Below are 21,122 nucleotides of genomic sequence, written 5' to 3' on the forward strand. Positions count from 1 at the left end.
TCTATTTTTTTTCCTTGCAACTTTATTTTTAAAAAAAGAGAGATACATGTACAGATTTTTAAGAGCATTTTGGAATAAAACTATATGAATATGTTTTTGTCAGTACTTGATGTTTTTAAAGGTTTGATAGTGTGCTTGTAAATACAGTTGTTATCTAAACCTCTACAGGCCTTGTTCCCAAGGCTGATGATCTGAGTTAAATCCCCAGAACTGGCATGGTAGAAGGAGAGACCAGATACTTGGAGATTGTCCTCTGACTTCCACATGAGCACCTATAGCATCACCAAGTAAATAAAGGTTTTTGTTCTTCCTCAAAAACCCTCTGGTATTTCCTTCTCTGTGAGCTTCTTGCTATGTTAAAGCAAAGGCCAGTTTCTGTGTTTGTTTCTATGGCAATACTTTGGAGGGGTAAAGAAAACCATTTTGTTTTTTTCAACTTAATTGCACAACAGTTGAATCCCAGTGAGATGCATCATAAAACTGACCTCAGAAGCTAGTGAGATGGCATAGCAGATCGTGGCACTTACATTCTATTAATGCTTATCTTTTAGTGTCTTCACAAAAGATTGCATGCTACACATTGCAAATGAACTTGGACTGGTTTCCTGAGAGATGATTATTAGAGCTGTGTATGAAAGCCAGAAAAGTGGTATTAAAGTTTGCATGAATAGATTTGTCCTTTTTAAAAGGAAGAGCCAGAAAAGCAGAGTAGCCTTCAGAAGAAATGAAGGCCAGGACTACAGTAAGCTGAGAGTGATCAGTGAGCTTATCTTCTTATCTTCTTAGTGAACATTTAGTTGTTGCCTTTTTCTTTAACTTTGTATTGGTTTTCCTTGTAATAATAAAATGAAATAATGCTTATATGATTTCAGATACATTTTTGTAGATCGTTGAATACCTACAGAAGAAAATCTAATCATGTTATGAATATCAGCTTTTTACAAGTGTTCATGTCAACAGTACTAAGTATTAATAATGTAGATCAGAGAAGTAAGCAAAATGCTTTTAACCATGAGTTTTCAAGTTGTTTTCAATTATGTATCTTTGTCCAAATCAACATATATGTACAGTTTGGTTAAAGTCATATGGCATACTATTTCTAAGATACATACAGACTTTTTAAGATTTCCTCAGTGTCTAATGTCTGCTCCTTCAGAATTATGTTAATCATAAGTATTCTGTTTTATAATTTTTGTGTAGGTTTATTCCAGAGCAAATGAAAAAGAGCCTTGCTGTTGGTGGTTAGCTAAAGTGAGGATGATAAAGGGCGAGGTAGGAAAATGCGTATTTGTTCATACTATTTACATTTTCTAAACTCACAATTTAATTTTGGTATTTATTTTTTAATTGCTGCCTAATTTTAAGCCATTTTATAGAAATGTTTTTATTATAGGTATACTATGTTTCTATATGCTATATGTTTCTATCCCCCCCCACACACACACAAAGAGTTTATATTTTAAAATGATAGGAGCTGGGCATGGTGATCCATTCCCTTAATCCCAGCACTAAGTGGCTGAGTCACAAAGATCAGGGTTCAAGGTCATCCATGGCTATATAATAAGTACTAGGCTAGTCTGGGCTATTATGAGTTCCTATCTCAAAAAAATAGGGAAAGTTAAAAAGTTTTCCATTCTTTTAAAAAATATCACTAAGAATGACTTGTTAATTTCTCTCAGTTTTATGTGATAGAATATGCAGCATGTGATGCTACATATAATGAAATTGTCACAATTGAGCGTCTACGATCTGTTAATCCCAACAAACCTGCTACTAAAGATACTTTCCATAAGATTAAGCTGGAAGTGCCAGAAGATTTACGACAAATGTAAGTTGATATAAAAAAAATGATTTATGAAAAAATGCTGGGAACATGCAAGTGTTTGTGTTTTTATTAATATACATTTTTATATACACATATGCATATGTAAATTAAAATGTATACAGTTTACTACATATGCATTAAGATATTGATATAAGTTACTAATTCAGAATGTAAATTTTAAAATAGTATGTTTTGTATCTTTGGCAAAAGTAGTTTGGTTATAATAAGGAAGGAAAAATAATTTTTTTTCCTAGTTATATAATCAAGCAAATCCTATATTTGTTTAAACTTACTTGATGTATGGCTAAAGTTTATAAATTTACACTGAGCTCTCTAAACAGATTCTTTTCATAAGCTTTAAAATTTTGAAAATGACAAAACGATAATTCTATCAAAAGTGACATTGTAGACTACAAAGTTTCTCCCTTTTACATAAAATATTTTCTGAAAAATACATACAAAGTTAGAGCTGAAGAGGCTTGGAAAGCCCTGTCTGTAATCTTTTATCTGGAATGATGTTAAACACTTCAGATAAGAGATAAACTTTTAAAGGTACAGAAAGTGATGTGGACTACTAAGCTAGATAAATGTCATTATAGTTCAGAATACATATAATTTTCATTTTTAATTCTAGAGATGATGTATGCAAGTAATTTTTATGTTTTCATCTCTCTTTTCACAGATATAACTGCTCCTCTTTAAAAGAGAAAAGAGAGAATTCAGATACCCTGTATCTTATCTCCATAAGTTTTTAGTTTGACCACAAAAAATATTGACATGTGTAAATAAAATCAAAACTTATACAGAAAAGACTAATTCCGATAAATGTGACTTCTTCAGCAATCTAACCCTAATAGAAATTCCTTAAGAGCATAACTGTTTAGCCAGATATGAAACATACCTGTTATCTATTGAGAGGTAGAGGCCAGCCTCAGTTGTGTAATTGAGTTTAAGACTAACCTAGAATAACATCAGCATGTGCACACATGAAAACACATGAGTAAATAAATGCTAAAAATAATAGCTAAAAGGACAAAGATGGGGGGATGTGGATGCAGTGTTTATGCATAAAATTTTCCAAAGAAATTTTAAATGTTTTAATTAGCTGCGTTTTTTACCCTTTTTGTGTTAAATATTTGCTTTAACTATTTTAAAGATGTACAGTAAAAGAACATAATTTGTAAATAGAGCTAGATTTTACAATAAAAGAAATTTAGTATAAATCCTTGGTTCTTAGTGTAATTCTATCTGCATATGTTGTGTTAGTGATTGGTGATCATACATGTTAATGATGAATATGTTTTATTTGTAGGTGTGCCAAAGAATCGGCACATAAGGATTTTAAAAAGGCAGTTGGTGCCTTCTCTGTAAGTTATGATCCAGAAAATTACCAGCTGGTAATTTTGGTGAGTGTTTTTTTTTTAATTGTCTAGTTTGGTTTATTTCATTAGGGACCTTTGCTTTGGTAACAGTGTTGTTAACTTTAAATCACTCAGTCCATCAATGAAGTCACCTCAAAGAGAGCCCACATGTTGATTGACATGCACTTTCGAAGTCTGCGCACCAAGTTGTCTCTTATACTGAGAAATGAAGAAGCCAGTAAACAACTGGAGGTATGTTCCTTTCCCCAGCACTGTTGGTAAGGCTGTCCAGAAGTAGCTATATAGTTCTCAAATGCAAGTATGGACAGCTTATTTATTTACTATTTTCTATTTTCTTCCATTTTGGAAATATAAATTGTACAAATATAAGCATACTAAAAATTTCATGCCTGATGTTTTAAAATTACACAGCAGTCATATATTTTAAGGAAAATTTGAACATTAATTTTTTACCACAAGTTTGTCAAAGCTACTTTAAGTGAGACAATGCTTCTTCTATGTAACATGTTATCATTAAAGTACTTGAAAGATAGTTAAATATCTAATCTTATTCCTTTCATTATGTATGTTTATCTCTGTTTAAAAGGGTATAGAACTTCTTCATTCTAATTGGTTGTCACTCTTTAAAACTCCTGTCTTCAGATTCCTGCCAGAGGCTATTTCCCTAACTTACTATTTCGTCTCTTAAGGTGCATTTTATCTACTTTTATTAATTCTCCAATAATTGCCATCACCATGCATTTATTTTCATTGATAACTATCTAGTACTTCCATTCATTACCATAGAAACTAAATGAGTTTTGTTTTAATGTACCAACTTAAGTAGATTACTGTCAATTTGAAGAGTCCCTCATCATTATTCATTTCTTTAGGGGGAATCATCAATTGGTATAGCAAAAGAAAAAGGAAGTTACAAATTGAAGTTTAAGAGAAAAGGTAGTCAAGGCTGTGAAAAGTGAAAATTTCCACTTTCCAACTTGGTGTGTGATTGATGAACTCTTAACAGAAAAGAAAAGTTTACTTTTGTTTGCCAAATGGCTGTTGAGCTGTTGAGGTCTGTTTGATTGTTTTGGGGGGTTTGTTTGCTTTTTGGGTTTTTTTTTTTTTTTTGCTCTCATTCTTTCTTGATGTCCCCCATGTTTACACTTTGGTGGTTTAGTGATTTTCTCATAACTTTTAGGCCACTGCAGCCTTCTTAATTTCATTGTGAGTATTATGAACATGTATTCATATACCTCTTCTTAAGTATCTAATTCTTGAATGTTCTTTGCCATACCTTTTTGGTTTACATGTATTCATAAATTATCAATGGGAAGGGTGAACCAGGGTAATGAATCAAGATCCAAAAAAAATGCAACTTCTTGGAAAATTTTTGTATACTTTACTACTATTACCTTTAAAAACAACTATTGTTCTTTTAAAGTTGCTTACATTAGATATATTCATTCATGCAAATTATCTGCTGTGTTGAATAATGATAAACTATGTGCATGCCTATTATCTTCACTACTAATATTTAAAAGGTTCATAAATCCTTATAAGAAATACCCATTTTTCAACATGAGCCACTAATCTGTTTGGTTTTCATTAATGGCATGCTAGAACTAAACATTCAGTTTTGATATGCTTCTTAAAGACAGTGATTATCCACATATGTGGGGTATCATTGGAACTTAGTTTTGTCATTGCTGAATATTTTAAAGAGTTCATCAGGCTTTAGTGGATTCAGATCACAAAGTCTTACAGACTCTGAACATATAAGTAATACAAAATTGAGAGTTATGTTTTCTGGGAATGTTCACTTAACTGCTAAACCACAAAGTTTTAGGAATTTTCTCCTTGGGTTTGGGGAGTATGGGGGTGTTGTTTTAATGCCACATCTCAACAGAAAGATGTTTAGATCCCCCATACCTGGTAATATACTATGAAAATATCACCATTTCTGGAAAATGTACTTATATATCCATAATAAGAGCAGTGAATATTTTTTTTAATTTAAGATAGCATTTTTACTTGTTACTTGAATTGAGTCTGTCAGACCAAGTGAGCTGTTCTTAATTGGGACTATTTTGTCTGCTCCTTAATTATTACATTGTGGATGTCATTGAATAACAAAGGCAGCCTTGCAAAATAATAGATTTGCAAACATAACCTTGAAAAACTGTCAGTAAGCTCTTTCCTGTTAACAACAAACAAAAAAGAAAAACTGTTTTAAATGGCATAGACCTTCAGTAGTCTCAAAAGAACTTATGTGTGATTCTAAGATTAGTTTTCCTACTATAACAATTTGTAGGACCCTCATATACAGGGTCAAGATAATTTACATGGCTGACCTAAATGAAATTGTCTTAAAAATTGATAAGACATGTTAATCAGTTGTACATTTCTCTTCAGAGTTCAAGGCAGCTTGCTTCAAGATTTCATGAACAGTTCATCGTAAGAGAAGATCTCATGGGTCTAGCTATTGGTACTCATGGTGCTAATATTCAGCAAGCTAGAAAAGTACCTGGGGTCACTGCTATTGATTTAGATGAGGATACCTGCACATTTCATATTTATGGGGAGGTAAATATTTCACCATATAATCCAATTCGCCCCCCCCCACTCACAACAAATAGTATTTCAAATGCCAAGTCTTGCTTGATACTGCACCCACTCACCCTTCTTTATTAGGATCAAGATGCAGTGAAAAAGGCTAGAAGCTTTCTGGAATTTGCTGAAGATGTCATACAAGTTCCACGAAACTTAGTAGGTAAGTCAAAATTAACTATTGATATATACCACAAAAAATTAATTTTTAGATTAGAAATTCTGGTTTAGTGGCATGAGTTTTGTTCTCTACCGCTGACCTAAAAAGAGTTCAAGGTAGAAGAGTAAGGAAGCCACACACAGCAATAGTCAAAACTGTGGCAATAATTATAAGAACTACAAATCCTTTTGCAAGATCTTTTACTAGTTTGTTACTTAAAATAGCTAGGAAGCAACTTTTTCCTTTTTACCAATTTTGCTTCCTGTAAGGAGACAAACTAAGCATATAGTAGCATTTCAGCCATGGCTTGTATAAGTGCTTTAAGTTCCCCCTAGAATCTGGAATGCTTGATATGTAGGTTTCTAGAATTAATGGTGCTTAATTTGTAAATTCTTGCTTTATACTCATGTATGATGATGGCTATGAAAGTAGCCATGTCCTGATTTTATATATAATTGATTTTTATACAGTGAGGCAAACAACTATTTATTACTACTACTACTAGATTTTTCTGAGTTTCAACAGGTGTTACTAAAGAACACATACAAGCCTTTTCATTGTAGTTTAGAGTTATCTGAAAGTATGCTTTACCTATGAATATGCTGTTCTATATTGTGATTAATGCATTGAAATAATATTGTTAGTTACATTGGCCTGCAGAGTTTTTGTTCCTTTTAGATATTTAGCTAGCTTTCTAAGCTCCTTTGAAACTTAAGACCATCATTTGCAAATGTGCCATACATAATTCTAATAATAGCTCCTATATATAAATGAAGAAATGTAAATCAGAGCTAGATGAGAATTGAAATTGTCAAATAAGCAAATACATTTATTAGCCTTTTTTTCCTTAATTCCTTTTGTAGAGCTTTACAAGTGCTAAAAACCACAATACCAGTGAGTTTAAAATATACACTCTTATGTGAGATAAGGGGTTCTCTTTGAATTACCTTTAAAATTTCAAAATTACCCAATCAGTACACAAGTATTAATCAGCCGTAGTGTCTGACCAAATGAGCTTAAATAATGACCTAATCAATGAGACTAATCTATAATTAAATTATCTTCCTAAAAAGCTTCTCTTTTGAATCTTATAATTCAGTATGTATATGTATATGAATGTGTAAGATGGTTTTAGTTTAGTGTGCTTGTAGGATTTGAGTGATGCCTTAGAACCAAACATGAATTATTTATTTTAGGCAAAGTAATAGGAAAAAATGGAAAACTGATTCAAGAGATCGTAGACAAGTCAGGAGTTGTGAGGGTGAGGATTGAAGCTGAAAATGAGAAAAGTGTCCCACAAGAAGAGGTATGTAATAGTGCTTATTTTTCTGGTTTGTCTAAGAGGAAAGACTTTTGTATGTCTTGATTTTTTAATGTATTAATACAGAGACTGCTTTATTGCGTACATATAATTTTTTTGTTGTTTTTGTGATACTCTGAATCAAATCCAGGCCTTTGCGCCTACTGGGCATTTATTCTACTATTGATAATTGTTCTGATTATTGGACATGCTTAATACTATGGATATGGATACTAGACTGTTTTGATTTGGCTTGGTTTTTGGTTTTTCAAGACAGTTTCTCTGTGTAGCCCTGCCTATCCTGAAATTCGCTCTGTATACTAGGCTGACCTGGAACTCAGAGATCTGCCTTCCTCTGCCTCATGAATTCTATGCCTAAAAGTGTGCCCCACCACCCAGTGACTAATGTTTTTAAATGCTGGGCCTTAGATAAGTAATTTTAACCTCTATTTGTCTTCATTTTGTGATCTTATAATGGGTAGTTATAAGTTTGCTATTATAAAGTATATCACTGGTTCAGCCATTAATGACAAAAAACATGCATAGACAACCTTTATAAATGCTTGTTTGATGATTATGTGGTGAGTTCATTTTGTGTGTGCTTTTTCAGCATGTAAGATCACTTCTCCCAACACGACTTTGTAACTTTTGGTCCTATCTACCTGGACATTTGCTTACTGGTATAAGCTTTTAAGTATTCGTGTGGAGTGTGGAAAGGGCCACAGAATCGCTCATGCAGTTGTACTTTAAAAATACGGGCCATGCACAAGCTTAGAATTCACATTAACTAACTCTCTTTTGCAAAAGAGTATTTAATTAAAGTTAAATTCATTTAGTGTTTTTAAGGTTTATTTTTTTTTTCAGCAAAATGTGGGTTTGTGTATGACAGAGACAGAGAGACAGAGAGAGACACAGAAACAGAGAGAGACACAGAGACAGAGAGAGAGAGAGAGAGAGAGAGAGAGAGAGAGAGAACATGAGCTAGCGAGAGCACTCAATTGTGAGCTGCCTGACACAGGTGCTAGAAACCAAACTTAGTTCCACTGCAAAAACAGTATATGCTCTTACTCTTAACCTCTACTAAAATCCATCTTTCTCTAACCCCTGATTTGGTTTTTTAATTGCATAATTTTTATGCTCTGTAATTTTATATGTCAAAATACTTTATAGTAGTAAACTGTATTTTTAAACATTGTTAATGGGAAAATGTGAACCTTAAACATTGTTTGTTTCTAATTTTCAGATTTCTTTATAAATATTTTAAGTGGCTATGCTTAACAATTGTGATTCTCGCAGTAATTGAACTCAATACTCATAAAATTGGAACTTTTTGTGTTTTATGTTTTTTATCAAGGAAATTATGCCACCAAGTTCCCTACCTTCCAATAATTCAAGGGTTGGACCTAATTCCTCTGAAGAAAAGAAACATTTAGATACAAAGGAAAACACTCATTTTTCTCAACCTAACAGTACAAAAGTCCAGAGGGTAAGAATTAGTCACCTCTAACCACACTAAATGTAATTTCTTTGACACAGATTCCACATTTGGTATTTGGGCTGTTTTCTCTGGTTAGATTTGTAGGCTACTCTTACACTAGGTTTTCACATAGGATTGATATCATATGAGATTACAAAACAAAGTAATGCATATTTTTTCAATTTATTCAGTGACAAATCTTAAGCTGTAAACCTAATGGGGTCACTTATTTTCTGTTGAGGGTGGACTTTTTTTTTCATGCTATAAACTCCTTAAATTTTGCAGGTGTTGTAACTCAAAGTGTATCTTCTATTAGATATGTTAGTAACTACTTAAAACCATATTTTAGAAACAGGTTTTCACTATTTGAACTAAACTAACTATTTAGAAATGCATTTAGAAGTCCTGCAGTGAAAGTCCTGCGTTCAGGCTTCTGTGTTCATTATAGTTAATCACATCACTTGCATTCCTTATACTGCTTTAGGTGTTAGTGGTTTCATCAATTGTAGCAGGGGGACCCCAGAAACCTGAACCCAAGGCTTGGCAGGTAGGAAACCATTCCTTGAAAAATACATTTTAAGTTGATATTTTAATGTTTATTCCCCCTGTTAAGAAAAAGTGAAAATGAGCCTCATGGTTGGGGGCTGATGAAGGAGTGTTTGTGGGTATTTGGATCCACAGCCCTGAGCTAAATCTCAAACATCTTCATTCCACTTAGAAGTTCTTCCCTTACATGTCCAGTGTCATTTTCTACCAGTCTTCCTGCTGTGTCTTCTAGGAAGTTTGATTCCTACTGAAGTTCTTGGAACTCCCTAAAATTTATCATCTCTGCTGCTTTTAGATGTATACACTAGAAACCCAAGTGCGGGTTTATTCTACCCAGACTGTTCTTTTTCCTGCATTTGCCTTATCACTTTGACCCTGTTGTGTGTGAAGCTTTCCTTGTGTGCCTACCACAGGTCTCCCACCTGCTCCATCTTCCTGTGTGCTCACCAAGAGCATGTTTATAGATGTTTTCTTGTTGGTCTATTCAACCACATTGTAAGCTCCTTGACGTCAGGGCCCCTTCCTGGTATATGAGAATTGCTTATAATAAGGATGCTATAACTAAAAAAAAAAAAAAAAAAAAAAAAAAAAAAAAAAGACTGAAAGCAAAAATGCCATTTTATACAAAGAACTAAAACTTCAAGTGAATTGGATACTCCCTTCTGTTGGGCATCCCTGTTCTCATCTTAGAAAACAGAATCACTTTGTCCTAATATTGGTATTCTATATTTTCAGTTTATTCAGATCTTCTGATTAGACACTTGACTTGTCCCTGATACTCTTAACAGTTTGTACCATGCTATAAGAGAAAATAGCTTTAAATGATGTTCTTCGAATTCTGCCTAATTAAATCTACAGCACAGAATTAAAAGCTTGTTTTGGTGATTACTTGGGAAGCATGTAGTATTCCATGACTTGATATTTAGCACTTGGAAATAGTACAGTTAAAGCCTTTGTTACTATGCTGGTGAGAAAAGGAATAATATTGGAGGGGGCACTTTTTATATTGTAGTACAAAAAAGAAAATATTTACAAGGTTTTTTTTTTTTTTTGGCACCTGATAGTTCAGATAGTTACTGCTACTAGGAAGCAGTGCCTTGCCTACTATATGATAATCAGCCTATAAGTAATCTTTTTGGGGGATTAAGTTTTATTCTTCATCAATAGTAACATTCTTGTACAAGAATGGAAAATCCTATGTCCTTCCTTCCTGTTCTAAATCTACTATATACTGAATATAACTAGGGAAAGCATCCCAACAATAGCTACATGTTCTAAGAAATGTTCTTTTAGGAAAAAGGGACATTTTGCTCAAGAGACAGCTTCTTGTTTTCCTATACCTTGCCAAACACTTGTAACTGTAATACTTTTTATTAGTCATGTGTGAGTATCAATAACCATGTATTTCCTTTGTAGCAAAATGATCTGTTTTCAGCTTAGATTGTGTCTTATATGTCCCCTCTTTGTACACCTGTGGTTAGACTTCCCTACTGGTTGTGATATGGAATGTTTTTTTTTCTTCTCTTATGCTGATGAGAAATACAAGTATTTAGATTGTACCTTTAAAATGATCCCTATATTAAAGTGGCGTGCATAGAAGATCAAAGTTTTTCTTATGATTTAACTTTGTAAGATTTTTTTATAATATGTTTTTGAAATTTTCTAGACTTATTAAATATTATGCTTATGATTTTGCCTTGATTTTTTGTTGTAGTTACACTGAGTACTCAGTGTATTTTAATTTAAAATCTAATTTTTGTTCATGATTTGGATTCTGCTGATTTGTTTGGCAATTTTTTTTTTCTATTGTATCCTTGGTATCTGATTTTAAACTAAATTTGGTTTAGGTAAAACTTACAGTGAATGAATTAAAGCATAATTATTCATCTGGTTTACCACAATAAAGCTTGCCTAATTTTTAGTTAAGTATTGGTTATTTTGCCAACGTTAAATGGTTGTCTTTAAAACAGTATGATATTTAAGAAATTACTATACTGATCTGCCCTTGGTTTTACATATTGATTTATATTTTAAACAGACGTTTGTATACTTATTGCTCACCAGACCCTCTACTAGGGATTTAGTCATTAGTTTTTTTTTGTGTGTTTGTTTTGTTTTCAGATTAACCATCACTAGTTCTTTAGGTTCACTGTTACAATTTTTTTTTCAGGGTATGGTACCATTTGTTTTTGTGGGAACAAAAGACAGCATCGCTAATGCCACTGTTCTTTTGGATTATCACCTGAACTATTTAAAGGTGAGGACAGGATGACTTTTAACTTCTAATCTTCTTGTATATAATTATTAAAAACTGTATATAAATCCTCTCAAAACTAGGCTCCTTCTAAGCTGTGTATAACAGTATATGACCTTGTAGAAATAATTGACAAAATAGATTGTTTCAGTTTATTTTTTTCTAAAAGTGTAAGTTAATTTTTAATTGTAAATCTTAAGGCTAATATCCCAGTTTTCAATACATTCCTATATTTATAGTTATTTTTCTCTTAAACCCTTAGATTCCATTTAGGTAATGATTGTTTTATATATACATATATGTGTGTGTGTGTGTGTGTGTGTGTGTGTGTGTGCGCACACACACACACACACACGCACGCATGTATGCATGTATATATTTGAAACTTCTAGCTTTTATGGATGTTTTCCAATCTAAATTTTCAGTGTACTTGCCTTTGTTGTCCCTCCTATGTTATTTATCAAGGAAATTCTAGTATTTCGTGAAGTCCTCTGTTTAAATATTTACTCTTTATACTTTTCTCTATATTGTGTTAATGACAATATAAACCACTTGTGCTTTCTTGTATAAGCTCATCTTACTGATTTTACTGTTATGCCTTCATTAGCTTGCAAGCTGGGAAGTAGGAACCCAGAGGCTATTAGTAAAAAGAGCATGGGATTGGCAATACATCTATGAAATAGTTATGTAATTCTAGGCTATTCACTGCCCTACAATAAATACTTTTTCAATTTCCCTTTGGCCCAAATATAAAATTTAATGAAATGAAATCTTAACTGTTTTCATTGTTATAATGTCTTATTTGTTAAAATATATACCATAATTATTCAATTAGGTCTTTTTTTAAAAGTCTAAAAAATAATATAAGTTCTCTTTTATTTATAATCCTACCTTAAGATGTGTTTGCTGACTTAAAGAATAAAATGTAAATCAGTCTGCTAGTAAGTAAGAGTGAAAAGAAAAAAATGGTGCAGTACCTGGTCATTTTGTTCATTCTTAATGGTGGTCAGTTAATAAGGAAAAGTGGGAAGGTTTCATCCAGCAAGGTTTGCATGGGTAGGATGCCACTTTGGTTTGCTTATTTATTTTTTGTTGGACAGTGTTTTATGTGCAATCTGTTGTATGTTTTTCTTTATAATCTTCACTAAAAATAATTATTGTGACCTAGATAGACAGGGCTGCATTATATCATGTCCCTTGTTCTTTCAATTAATGCTTTTTCTTAGATATTTTGATTTATTTTTCTCTATTGAATATTTGTCTGTTACTGGCAGCTGTTTTGTTGCCATTCTTATCATCAACAAATCATCTTTTGGTTGGGTCTAGCATCTCACTAAAACTTACTGCTTTACCTAAGTAGAATAACTGGAATACCATTCTCTTATGCAATATCTAGATAAAAGATTTCATTAACTAGAAATACACCTTTTCAGGAAGCCACTCATTCAGGTAGACTTTCCTTTTTCCTACCAAGTTTATTAAAGATTCTGGTATAGAGACCAAGTAAAGTTCTCTGAATTCTCAGTTTGACCATTTTTCCTCCACATGTGAGAACCAAGATTTTGACAACTTAGTTTCAATGACCTCTTCTTAACTGACACACTGGATATTTGCTTTAGTTACAGATCTTATTCCCTGTAGCTAATAAGTGTGGTGTCATGGATATGCAAGAAAGGCAAGGATTAAAGTGAAAGTTTCATCTGCATTTTATAGATCCCATGTTATTGTACATACTATATGTAAAAGGGTCTATCAGTGGATTCTGGAGTTGATATATTTTGTTGAACCCAATGCATATTGTTTTCAATGCTTGTTTAAGCAGAGTTTTAGTATTTTAAGAGATTTTCAAGGCATGATGTGAGAGAGCTAGGCATTTTGATGTGAGACCCAGGGATTTCTTCCCATTCATATAAAGGAATATTATTAGCATGCTTAGTTCATTGAAAATAAGTGATCCTGAATCATATGATTATGTGCAAAATAGTACATGTTCTTTTAAAAATATATCCCAAGCATAATACTTAGTAAATTAGGATATTAACTGACAACATAATTTCATTGAGCTCATTTATGTGTGATTTCTTTTTTTAAGGTTAGTTGATTAAACCTAAAATGTCTGTCATTTATCTGTATTTTTATATTTTTTTAGTATTGTTTTAGTCAATCTTAAAAAGTCCCCAAACTATATATCTCTGCCTTATCCATAGACTAATTGATTAGCAGTGCCAAATCACTCAAATTTACTCAATATAACTTTAAAACTGAGTGTTTTTGTTATATTTCTAAGTCTTGATATCAGTAAGTATATCAATAATAATCTTTCTTTTTAAGACCATTCAATTTTCTAATCTGTGTTACCATTGTTTACTATAAATTTAGAACTGAAATTGAAATATTTCCAGTATACTTTTTTTATCTGATGAAAAGGAGAAAGGTATTACTAAGTAAAATGTCAAATTATTTTTACTTTTATCTTGTATATTTTAAATAGGAAGTAGACCAGTTGCGTTTGGAGAGATTACAAATTGATGAGCAGTTGCGACAAATTGGAGCTAGTTCTAGACCACCACCAAATCGTACAGATAAGGAAAAAGGCTATGTGACTGATGATGGTCAAGGAATGGGTCGAGGTAGTAGACCTTACAGAAATAGGGGGCACGGCAGACGCGGTCCTGGATATACTTCAGGTACAAACTAAGCATTTTCCTCAGTAACTTTATCTGTTCCTAGACTTAATAGCTGCTAATCTCTAATATTCCTTAGAACTCCATTATAACAGTTTCTCACTACATGGTTTCCAACTCAGTGGGTCAAATTGTGTTTCAAGAGACATGTAGAGTAAAAGCCCGTTAATGACACACATAGTTCACAGGGCAATTGTGAGTTCTGTCCATATTCTAATTGGGGATAAATCTGCATAAGCCCTTGTGTGTTGATGACCTAAGACCTCTCCTGATTTTATTACTGTATAGCCAAAACTTTTTTCATTTGTGTACTGTGGCTCATTTTTTGTCAGGCATGTGCTGGTCATACTTGCTGGATGGACTGTGTAAACCAGGGGTGTGCATCCTATGGCTCATAAGATGATTTTGAGTGGCATGGCAAAAGTCAGCCATAGGCACAGTCAAGAAGTAGGCGAAGTGTCTCTTTGCCTTCCCAGCTCTTCTATCCGTACTTCTTTCTTTTTTCTCAGTAACTTTCAGTGAAACCAGTGCCCAGCTACGAGTTCCTACTGTCTTTCTTGCTCAACTATGTATCTACTATGTAACTTGCTAATTATGGTATAAGGTATAATCCATCTCACAAATATTTGCATTTCAAAAGGGAACTCTTTAAGATGGAAAAGACTTCAAGATCCACAGGAGTGACGCTATAATGGTGAAGCTATAATTGCTCATTAGCTCCAACAGAGGAAGAGAGAGAGGTAGTAGAGGTGATGATATTCCAGAGTGGGGAAAAACACCTACTCAAAAGGCCAACCTTGAACCTAACCCTTAACCCTCCTCCCATCAGTTTATTCTTTTGACCAATGAATTTCCACCTCACTGTGGAACTCTTTTCCCCGACTCCCATCCCCTATATCATTAATCCCCTCAGACATAAACAGTTGTTTAAAGTGATCCTTTGTTCAGTCATTTCACTGGTAGTGGGAGGGATACTGTGGGCCATGCATCAGGAATGCATATCCCCTTTCATTGGGGATAATCCCACAAGAGTCCCTTTCCTGAGACACAACAATCATAGTGGCCTGCTTTTAGAGTTGGCCAGAATGTGTACATTCTTCTGTCCCTGTGTCTATTAAAAGCTCTCATTATAGAAGTTTTGATTATCAAACTATTACATTGTCATAGACAATTTTCTTCTATTCATCAGAGCTATTTAAAAAATATGGCACATTCAGAGCTGAACTTTAGGCAGCTAACAGAACACCTTTTAAAATGTATAACAAAAAATTACTTCAAATATGGCAAGCCCTTTGAATTTAAAATTACTTGTTTTAAAACACAGATGAGTATATTCTTCGGTAGGCTTTTAAATAGAATATTGAATCACCCCTAAAACTTCATCTCTGGAAGCTTCTGTTAACCTTTTTTTTAAAGTCAGACAATGGTATATAACTTTTAACTCTCGATAGGAACTAATTCTGAAGCATCAAATGCTTCTGAAACAGAATCTGACCACAGAGACGAACTCAGTGATTGGTCATTAGCTCCAACAGAGGAAGAGAGGGAGAGCTTCCTGCGCAGAGGAGACGGACGGCGGCGCGGAGGAGGAGGAAGAGGACAAGGAGGAAGAGGAAGAGGAGGAGGCTTCAAAGGTATAGCTGAGAAGTAAAGGTTAAGGGCCAGCGAGGTGGTTCAATGGATAAGGTACTGACTGCCAATTGTGAAACCCTAGTTCAATCCCCAGGACCCACATGGTGAAAGGAGTGCTACTTATCTTCTGGCCTATACATGAGCTGTGGTATATAGGCCTCCTGGTATACAGGTACACCTGGAAATAAAAAATCTAACAGTGTTTTTAAAGAGAGAGAAAGATTAAAAGTAAACTGTTAGCTATTTGAGGCTGAGTAAAAATCATCATCATCATAGCAAATGATTACTTTTTCATTTGTATAAAAGAATATTAGACAGACTTCCTTACAATCTGATTGTTAATTACATCTGATTGTTAATCCAGATTGACCTGTTGATTCATAAGATAATACCTTCAGAATATTTTGTTTCTTGTTACCAGAATAGATTATTAGCTTGTACAATTGGAATTGGTAGGTTCTAAATTATATTTTAGCTTCCATTGTTTGTCTGAATGGGGAATCTGAAAATGGAGACTTTTGAGCAAATTACAGTCAGTAACTGTTAAATATCTTTAAAATATACAGGAAACGACGATCATTCCCGAACAGATAATCGTCCACGTAATCCAAGAGAGGCTAAAGGAAGGACAGCTGATGGACCCCTGCAGGTAAAGCTTAGGTGATTCTTTCCATCTAAGTAGTTTGAATATGGCAATTTGAGAGGAGAGGGCTTACTTTGCTTTATTTTTCAGCATGTTCAAAGATGATATGTTCATACAGTATGATTTTTTTTCAGCATTACATTTGTGGACAGTCTTAGTTCTTTGTGACAACTAGTATGCGGATTTTTCCAGTGAATATATGATATTTGTGAACACTTTGGCAGCCACATTGTACTTTGTAGACGCTGTGGTAGTTCTCCAACCCTCTGGAACAAATATTCTGAATGAAATGTAATAAGTGATCCTCTCCCTTTGACTGCAGGGATAACCTGTTGTCTTTATCTGTCTTGCAGTTATGACAAGATAGGACTTACGGTGTTTAGCTTGTTTCCATGCCCTGTGTGTAGGTCAGCTATTCATTTACAAGCACAGTCTTATCTGAGAATCCCTTCTCAAATAAGCTATTGTCAGTGCTTAAACAGTTGTTAAGTAATTTCAGATTTACTCCCTGAACACACCTGGCACCTTTACTAAGAGCTTCATGTGTGTTTTATCTCACCTAATCTTACAGTAATCCACTGAGGTAAGAAGTTTTATTATCCAATTTATAGGTGAGTAAGCAGAAGCTGCAGTTCAGTGTCCACAGTTACTTAGCTAGCATATGGTGGAATGATACTCATTCACTTTGCTATCTGATTCTCAGAACTCATGGTCTCTTTCACTATCTGTAAGGTTAACTCTAAATTTTAAAACAAATAAGAGTTTCTTTCTGCCTAGATACCAGTATACATGATTAGCTAATTTTAACTCAAAATGTTAAAGTAGAATCTTCTGAATCTATCCCAACTCTAAGGGACTCTTAACTTCATGACATGGTCCTTTCTGAAGGACCAGATAGTTTGTCATTGACACTTAAAATAGTTTATACCCCTTAAAATTTTATTTTTAAGTTACATTAATCTTCATACCTTCCTTGGATTTTAGTTCTACAAATCATTGTTTCCAGATTTTCCCTTGCCATTTTGTTCTTCACAATTCAAGTTATTCAAGTTAGAGGACCATTTGATTCTTCTTACTGACAACTTCCAGGTTCCTAGACTGATACAAGCTAAAATCAAAAATTTATGCTAGACATTATTTGGAATCTCAATGTCTTTTTGGTTTTTTCATGTATATATTTTATGTGTATGAGTATGTAGGTACATCAGGCATTGGGTCCTCTAAAACTAGTTAACAGGTGATTGTGAACCACCATGTGGGCACATGGGAACTGAACCCAGATCCTCTGGAACAACAGGGGATCTGAACTGCTGAGCCATCTTCCCAGCCCCCACTATTTAGACTTTGAAGCAACTATAAAAGAGGTTTCTAAAGGATCGGGTGGAACTTTTGGTATAGAAAAACTTACTGATACCATGATACATGTAAAGGTGGGAACTAAGGTTAGCTGATGAATTGTCTAGTTGAATTTTTTATTCAGGTGAACCTGTCATAGGAAGACATTATTTTTTTGTCTCTCTTGGATTTATTGTGAGGTGTGCTTTGTGTATGTGCATGTGTATCTATATGGTATGCCGGATACTTTACCTATAGCATATATATTTTCTATTAGTCAATAATAGTAATGTGTTTTGAATAGTCTCATTATTTTATTTTGTTTACAACATAACGTTGGAAAATACAAAGTGATTTTTTTTTCTTATAGATTGGACACAATGAGATGGCTACTATTTTCCAGCTAAATAATATTGTTTTAAAAAGTTAAAACAATAAAGAGCCTACCATGCTTTACTTTCTTACAGTTCTATTTTGATCTGCATTCCCCTTTTATTTTTTGAGACAGGATTCCACTGGGTGGCCTGGAACTCAAAGATCCAGCTGCCTGTTTCCCCCTTGAACATGTGGATTGCATATTTTAGGCTTAACATTTCTTGTGAGGCCATTTATGTAGGATCTGGTGTGTATGTATATATAACAGCTATAATTGTTTTAGATAAGAGTTAACTGCACTAATAAAAGGAGTGTCCATACTAAACTATTACAGAGTGCCTCCAGTGAAGGGAGCCGGCTGCGCACGGGTAAAGATCGTAACCAGAAGAAGGAAAAGCCAGAAAGTGTGGATGGGCTGCAACCGCTCGTGAATGGAGTACCCTAAACTACATAATTCCGAAGTTATATTTCCTCTACCGTTTCCGTAATTCTTACTCCATTTTAGAAAACTTTGTTAGGCCAAAGACAAATAGTAGGCAAGATGGCACAGGGCATGAAGTGAACACAAATTCTGCAAAGAATTTTTCTGATATTGGCCATAATCAACAATCTTCCAGATTTGCACAAAAAGATCTTGAAATTTGAAGCATAACTTTTAAGTACACTTAACACTTCAGGGCAGAAATTTACTTTTATTTTTTAAAAATACTAAGCAGTAATCTTTATTAACTATGACCATTTTCCTGCATTGGGCTATATAACTCAGCAGTATGTTTCAGTCTTTCTGAGTAAATCACATTTGTGGTAATCATACTAGATTTCTGTCTTCAGTCTCATATAAAGTCTCCATGAAATGCCATGCCATTTCATGTCCTGTGTCAGTTTATGTTTTGGTCCACTTTTCCAGTATTTTAATGGACCCAGAAATGTGTGTGATGTGACATTTGTTATTTTCATTAGCAAAAAAAGTTGTATGATCTGTGCCTTTTTTATATCTTGGCAGGTAGGAATATTATATTTGGATGCAGAGTTCAGGGAAGATAAGTTGGAAACACTAAATGTTAAAGATGTAGCAAACCCTGTCAAACATTAGTACTTTATAGAAGAATGCATGCTTTCCATATTTTTTTCCTTACATAAACATCAGCTTAGGCAGTATAAAGAATAGGACTTGTTTTTCGTTTTTGTTTTGTTGCACTGAAGTATGACAAATAGTGTTATTGGAAGGGATGTGTAATTTTTCTGTATAGACAGGAGAAGAAATAACTATCTTTTCATTTGGGAGAGGCTAAAGATGTTTCAGCTACTTGCAAATCTTCCTGGTCGAAAGTTAGTAGGATATGCCTGCTCTTTGGCCTGATGACGAATTTCAACTTAGAAAGTTTTTCTTTGTCCTCCCTAAGTTTTGTCAAGTTTTTCATTCATATTTACATTAAAGCTTATTTTGGGGAGATATGAAGGTCATCTTCATAAATACATAATAACCCTCAAAAGTATATAGGTACTTTGTCTGAGAAACATTGAAAGCAGGTTAAATGTTTTATAACTTTGAAATACAAAGTCTAATGTAGAAGCAGAACTGAAAAGCAGACCTACAATTGGTTAAAAAAATAATTCTTTTTTTTTTTTCTTTTTTGATGTGTTGAGTTTTATTTTTTGTTTTTATTCTGTTTTTTAATGAATGAAATTTACTGAAGAAAAATATGTGAAGGGCCTTCACTCTGAGATGTTATATTTTTCTTAAAAAATAACTCTGAGTAGGGGTACCACTGAATCTGTACAGAGCCGTACAAACAGAAGTTCTGCCTTTGATGTACTTTGTGAATTTTTTGAATTTTCATTTTTCATTTAGTTTTCCTTGCATACAAATAAGCATATAAAATGGCAACAAACTGCACATGATTTCACAAATATTAAAACATCTTTTAAAAAGTATTGCCAAACATTAATGTTGATTTCTAGTTATTTATTCTGGGAATGTATAGTATTTGAAAACAGAAATTGGTACCTTGCACACATCATCTGTAAGTTGTTCAGTTTAAAATACTGTAGATAATTAACCAAGGTAGAATGACCTTGTAATGTAACTGCTCTTGGGCAATATTCTCTGTACATATTAGCGACAACAGATTGGATTTTATGTTGACATTTGTTTGGTTATAGTGCAATATATTTTGTATGCAAGCAGTTTCAATAAAGTTTGATCTTCCTCTGCTAAATTGATGTTGATGCAATCCTCAATGATTGCTTTTAAAATTTTAAGATAGGAAAGAAATCTATAGAAAGTGTTCTGTTACAAAATGTAACTGTTACCATTGGAAATTTCACATGTCATAGGAGATTAGCCGTTATTTACCAACTTTCAAGAACATAATCTTGTTTAATAAGGTGAAAAATCAACATTTGGTACACAGTCACAATGTACCGTTAAAATATGCACTAAGTCTCTTTTTTACAAAGGCTGAATTCAGCAAGGCGCTAACTTGCTTAAATGTGAATTACTAACTTCTAAAACTGTAATTTGATTCACATGTTTTCAAATGGAGTTGGAGTTGATTCATATTACAATATTTGTGTGCAAAATGTGTATGTTTTTCAGTTCAAAGTCATGTTTTTAAAATCTTATTAAAGTTTCAAAAATCTGAAGATTGTTTATCTTATCTAGATGTAAATTTTTATTAAAAAGTTGCACTTATGAAAAAGCAAATACTAGTCTGACAGATGTTTGCTCTGGTTTTAAATTTCGACACAAATGACAAAAATAATGTGTTGGGGTTGGAGGAGATACTTATCATTCAAAGCAAATGATTGTTTTACATGTTCCTTTTTGTTTTGGTGCATGTGTGGGTGGGTGTGTGTGTACATGTGTCCACAGAGATCAGAAGAGGGAGTCAGAACCCTTGAAATTTGAGATACAGGT

At 33.4% G+C, this 21,122-nt stretch overlaps 1 protein-coding gene across 6 annotated transcripts in view; it reads left to right on the forward strand.

Moving 5' to 3' along the window:
- The window catches only part of FMR1 (fragile X messenger ribonucleoprotein 1), a 33,450-nt gene extending 12,553 nt beyond the window's left edge, over positions 1–20,897 (forward strand). Inside the window, exons 4-17 of one of the 6 annotated variants that reach the window (XM_080910327.1) lie at positions 1,201–1,272; positions 1,680–1,828; positions 3,138–3,231; positions 3,322–3,438; positions 5,602–5,772; positions 5,881–5,959; positions 7,153–7,262; positions 8,611–8,742; positions 9,218–9,280; positions 11,450–11,536; positions 14,025–14,220; positions 15,669–15,851; positions 16,416–16,498; positions 18,537–20,897. In XM_080910327.1, coding sequence (XP_080766453.1) covers positions 1,201–1,272; positions 1,680–1,828; positions 3,138–3,231; positions 3,322–3,438; positions 5,602–5,772; positions 5,881–5,959; positions 7,153–7,262; positions 8,611–8,742; positions 9,218–9,280; positions 11,450–11,536; positions 14,025–14,220; positions 15,669–15,851; positions 16,416–16,498; positions 18,537–18,647 — 1,647 coding nt within the window. In that variant the 3' untranslated portion in view covers positions 18,648–20,897. The remainder of the gene's footprint in view (positions 1–1,200; positions 1,273–1,679; positions 1,829–3,137; positions 3,232–3,321; positions 3,439–5,601; positions 5,773–5,880; positions 5,960–7,152; positions 7,263–8,610; positions 8,743–9,217; positions 9,281–11,449; positions 11,537–14,024; positions 14,221–15,668; positions 15,852–16,415; positions 16,499–18,536) is intronic. The other 5 variants (XM_080910328.1, XM_080910330.1, XM_080910329.1 and 2 more) reach the window with 5 other exon arrangements.
- The last annotated feature ends 225 nt before the right edge of the window (positions 20,898–21,122 follow it).

This window comes from Micromys minutus (assembly GCF_963924665.1).
Source record: "Micromys minutus genome assembly, chromosome: X".
NCBI lineage: Eukaryota > Metazoa > Chordata > Mammalia > Rodentia > Muridae > Micromys > Micromys minutus.